The sequence below is a fragment of the Octopus sinensis genome, linkage group LG17 (assembly GCF_006345805.1).
Source record: "Octopus sinensis linkage group LG17, ASM634580v1, whole genome shotgun sequence".
Classification (NCBI taxonomy): Eukaryota; Metazoa; Mollusca; class Cephalopoda; order Octopoda; family Octopodidae; genus Octopus; species Octopus sinensis.
The window spans coordinates 16,465,520-16,470,519 of record NC_043013.1 but is presented as its reverse complement, the minus strand read 5'-3'; the positions used below and the strand labels follow the sequence as shown (position 1 = coordinate 16,470,519).

The following is a 5,000-nucleotide window of genomic DNA, read 5'->3' as shown; positions in this document are numbered from 1 at the left end:
AAAGATGTTTTGAGCTTTGTTAAAAACAAGGAATATCAGTGAAACAAACCAGTTAATCATAGCTGCTACTAATGTTGTAGCTGAGACAATTGTATACAAGCAGAAGAGTGATGAAGAAAAGAAGGGGAATGAAAAGCAAGAATCAAACGGGGGGAGAATAGTATGAATAAAGTTGGAAAAAATATGGAAAGAACCGGGATAATTGAATAGGATAATGAGAACTCAAGAATAAATTAGTAATCAGAAAATTGAATTGTCAATACAAGTTAGAAGAGAAGGAAAGTAAACGGTACTTGAAGAATTGTCACAAATGGTGACAGCTTTAAAGGCCAAATTAAAAAGATATGGTGCTGGATACAAAGATTTTGAACAGAATAGATTGTTTCAAGCAAATAGAACGCGTCTTTTTGATAATATAGAGAGGAACAACATCAGGAAGGGATTCTTGATGCAGAAGTAAGTAAGGGGTTTTGGGGGAGAATTCTGGAATAGGTCAGTGAGACATATAGAAAGCGCAGAGAGGCTAACATAGGTCGGGAGACAACATGCAAATGTACCAAAACAAAAAGAGGTCAGAAGTGATCAGCGTTCAGTGATACTAAAGTAAAAAAAAAAAAGTAGCGAATTGGAAAGGATCCTACTCGGATGGTGTATAAGGTTATTGACTGAAGAAATTTATAGTTGAATGAAAGGATTGCTGCACACCTGGATGAATACCCGAAGTAGGGTCACTCCTTATCTGGATGAGAAGTGGACGAACGTCCTTATGTCTCAAGGAAAGGCATAATAGCGTATTGAAAGGTAAACTGATATCAAATTTTCTACCTATAACCTTTTTATCACTTATATGGAAGCTTATAACCAGTGTAGTGGCGGAAAAGTTATATAATCACCTGGAAAGCAACAATCTGCTTTCAGGAGAACAAAAAGAATGCAGTAAGGAAAGCAGGGGAAAATGATCATTTAGTTGATAAAATGATAACCAGAAATTGTAGACACAGATTGGCAGTATTGAGTGTAGCATGGTTGGATTACAGAAAAGCATAGAGCATGGTACCGCACAGTTGGATAAGTAAATCAATGAACATGCTTTGAGTGGAATAAAATATAGAGAAAATAGTAAATGAAAGTATGAAAAATTGAAATACTGAATTGGTAGGAGCAAAACAAAGACTTGGGAAAGCGAACATCAGACATGGACTATTTCAAGATGATAGCTTATCTCCATTGCTATTTATATTGGTCAGAAGCGTTAGCGCGCCAGGCGAAATGCTTAGCGGTATTTCGTTTGTCGTATGTTCTGAGTTCAAATTCCACCGAGGTCGACTTTGCCTTTCATCCTTTCAGGGTCGATAAATAAAGTACCAGTTTCGCACTGGGGTCGATATAATCGACTTAATCCCTTTGTCTTTCCTTGTGTGTCCCCTCTGTGTTTAGCCCCTTGTGGGCAGTAAAGAAATATATTTATATTGGCCATGATACCACTCAGTTTTATATTATGATGAGTTAAAATAGCTTATGATTTTGGGAAAGGATATGATCAGATAAATCTCCCTTTTATAGATGATATAAAAGCTTTATGTGACAAATGAGAAGCAGCTTGAAAGTCTTGTATATATTCTTCGCATTTTCTCAAATAATGTCTATATGGAATTTGGGATTGAAAGTGCACTGTATTGATAATGAAACGAGGAAAATTTGAAGAACGACAAGAAATTGAAATTCCAACAATGAACAATGAAAGCAGTTGGTGAAGGACAGTGGTAAAAGTATTTGGGAATAATGGAGGCAGATAAAATAAAACATGAAGGGATGAGCCAATTGCCAGTAAAATGAGGAAAATATTATAAAGCTGAATTAAAAAAATGTTATTGAAGCAATAAATTGATAAAATATTTAAAGGGCTATAGAAGCTGATATATTGCATGTAGATTTACGAGATACTCGTAAGTAGATATAATACTTTTTTTTACACTTTATGTGATTAATTAAGTTCAATAGTAAACTCATGCGACGGAGGGTCTGTAGGTTTTTTACATTTCCCTGAATATAATTTCCGAATACTTCGTCTTATAGTGACATCAGAAAGCAATAGAAATGGCACTATTACATATCTTACCATATTTAATAATTGGGGTGCGTAAAAGATAGTACTTTGTCTCACTCCATACAGTGCAACAAACGCAACGGTTTCAGCAGAGTATAAGATTATGACGAATATAACAATAGCAATCATAGTTATTAATGAAATTTTCATCGTATCATTTTCTCTACTTTTCACTGCGATGTAGATCAGTAGACATACAAATACCAGCATTGTAATAAGATACAAGCTTTCTATGGCTAAATGGATTAAAACGTAAATTAAATATAAAAGTATATAGCATTGGTCAGCTCCGTGATCTGAGAAAGCCAGGATCATTAATAATTCTTTAATCCAGATAAAAACCCACAAAACAATTGTGAATATGATCTGGATACGCAGAAAGCTTTCACTTTCATATTTGCTTGGTTTAAAGTATTTCACAATAAAATCACAGCAAATAGGAAGTATGAAATACAAAGCACCTTCGTTAGTAATGGAATATAGTGTAATGATAAACAAGCAGGTAGACTGAAGTAAATCTCCGAATATATGAATATGTACGTTGTGGAAATAAAAGAACAAGGCAAAGAGTGTGTAGTTAAACATATAGTTCAGTAATAAGAAAGCGCGTGTTTTCTCAAAGGCTCCACGATCTAAAAAAATGGCAGTCGTTAACAATGCGCTGAACAGGAATATTACGATGGCTGCAACACAGGCAGATACATTCATCCAGATTAATGAAGAGGATTCAGGGAATGAAGCGGGTTCAGGGAATGTAACATTGGACCCATAATAATAATAATCCTCTTGATAGCTTTCCATGTTGCATTGGCCAGAACTGCTTCAAACCTGAAATGGAGACAGATTTCAATAAAAGGGATCATGAAATCATTTCCTTGAAACTAATTTGAAATATTTCAACCTATCGTGGTTCATTTTAATTACGAGTTACAGTTTAAATTCCTAATTAGAATCTTTTGAAATATTTAGGTTCCTCATCTTCTGTATTACAGTTTGGAAGATATTTAAAAATTTCCGTCAAATAACTAACATATCCTTCAACTACAGTAGTAGTTGAATAACATTCTTAAGGCCACAGTTTACTCACACGCAGCATCTTCAGAGCTTTGTTGCTAATTTAGTTCTTTAAAAAAACTGACAACTGTTAACATTTTTGAAGAGAACTGGTCCCTAGCTACATTTTGGCATAAATAATTAAGATTTGGTCCAGTAGAAAAAAGTTTACATCAAACTTTGCAACAAAGTTATACGAAAGTGAGTAACGCCTCCAGTTTAGATCTAAATAACTTTTTTGTATTTTAAACGCAAAATATATTATCTTAGCTTCAGTGATAGAAAAAAAAAACATGAGGAATTTCATACATTTGGTCTCATGCAACAAAAATTTGTATCAAAAAGTTGTGAGGTAAAATATTACGAAAAAATATAAGTAAGGCAAAAAATTGGATTAACTTATTTTATTTTAAAAACAAACTATATTTTAATTAAGCTTAAATGATAGAGCTAAATTCGAGGAATTTCATGGTATCAATTTCAAGCAATGAAGTTTTAAAAGAAAAAAGTTATGAGTGTTTGTTTCTCAAATTTGAGGGTGATATAATAGTTCTATACTTTTTTTATGAATATAGTTCTATAAGGGGACTTTTAATATATGTCAACGGTATCATTGAGGTAAGAAAAAAATTATCATCGACACCGCTCATTTTCAATTAGCTTAATTACGTCATCTATATTAATTTATGCAATTATATCATGTAAATAATGTAAACATAGTTCCGTAAAATCTGAGACGAGAAAGAAGTTTTAAAAGAAAAACGTTATGAGTTTATTTCTCAAATTTGAGGGTGCTTTTTTATGAATATAGTTCTAAAAGGGGACTTTCAATATATGTCACCGGCATCATTGAGGTAATTTTCAATAATGTAAAATCTTAAATTATTAATTAACACATTATTAATTAGCATAATACCACAGCCTGGAAAAAAACATGTATTACATGGAAAAATGCTAGCAAAAGAAATAATATTCTTAAGATTATAAACCTAGAAAAGTACAGGACAAGTTATTACATCTGGTAAGGTACACAACAAGAAAATTTTTACTTAAAATATTGCAGCTAAAGATAAAATTTGAATATTAAAAAATATTGATTTTAATTTACAAAGTAACATTATAATTAAAAACAGGTACCATCATTTTGTAAAAATACTGACACGCTAGAATACTTAAAAAATGAGAGCCAGAAGTACTAATATAGCTGAAGTTTTATGTAGAGTAGAATAGTATATTGTTGTTGTTGTTTGTTCCTTCTCGAGCCATGTCTGGGTCATAAGAGGCGGTTACCCGGTTTCATTGGCTTATAGGTTCCCCACCTGGACGGGACGACGGTCCGTCGCAGGTGAGCTTCTAAATGCAGGAAGAAAGAGTGAGAGAAAGTTGTGACGAAAGAATCAGCAGAAGTTCGTCATTACCCCCTGTCAGAGCCCCGTGGAGCTTAGGTGCTTCGCTCATAAACGCACACATCACCCGGTCTCAGATTCGAACCCACGATCCCCTAACCGCAAGTCCGCTGCTCTAACCCTCACAGAATAGTATATATGGTAGGCAAATTCATTATGTAAAATGTAAGCATTGGGTCAAGACTAAAAATGTGAAGACTTGGCAATAACTTAGGCAATAACTCAAGCAAATCTTACTGTGAATTTGTTGTTATAGGTAGATTTTACGATAATATATCACTAATTTTTGTATTATTCTATTTACTGTAGTAGCTAATTATGTACTACTATTATTTTTATAACCTACTTTCAAATTTCTAATTATTAATAAATAATTAAAAAAGTGAATTTTTTAAAGTGCAAAAAATATTTTGAGCTATTTCTTAATTTTTAAC

The 5,000-nt window shown here is 32.9% G+C and overlaps 2 protein-coding genes across 3 annotated transcripts in view; both read right to left on the bottom strand.

Moving 5' to 3' along the window:
• Positions 1–5,000, bottom strand: part of LOC118766695 — a 60,951-nt gene that overhangs the window by 7,184 nt on the left and 48,767 nt on the right. The window lies entirely within an intron of this gene.
• The window catches only part of LOC115220942, a 51,752-nt gene that overhangs the window by 917 nt on the left and 45,835 nt on the right, over positions 1–5,000 (bottom strand). Inside the window, exons 2-3 of one of the 2 annotated variants that reach the window (XR_005002633.1) lie at positions 1,885–2,935; positions 1–1,852 (exon numbers count right to left, since the gene is read on the bottom strand). The exon at positions 1–1,852 is cut by the window's left edge and continues 917 nt beyond it. Coding sequence is in view for 1 of the 2 variants with exons in the window: in XM_029791150.2 (XP_029647010.2) it covers positions 1,985–2,908 (924 nt within the window). In the remaining variant the exon portion in view is untranslated. Of the gene's footprint in view, positions 2,936–5,000 lie in introns of both variants that reach the window. The other variant, XM_029791150.2, reaches the window with a different exon arrangement.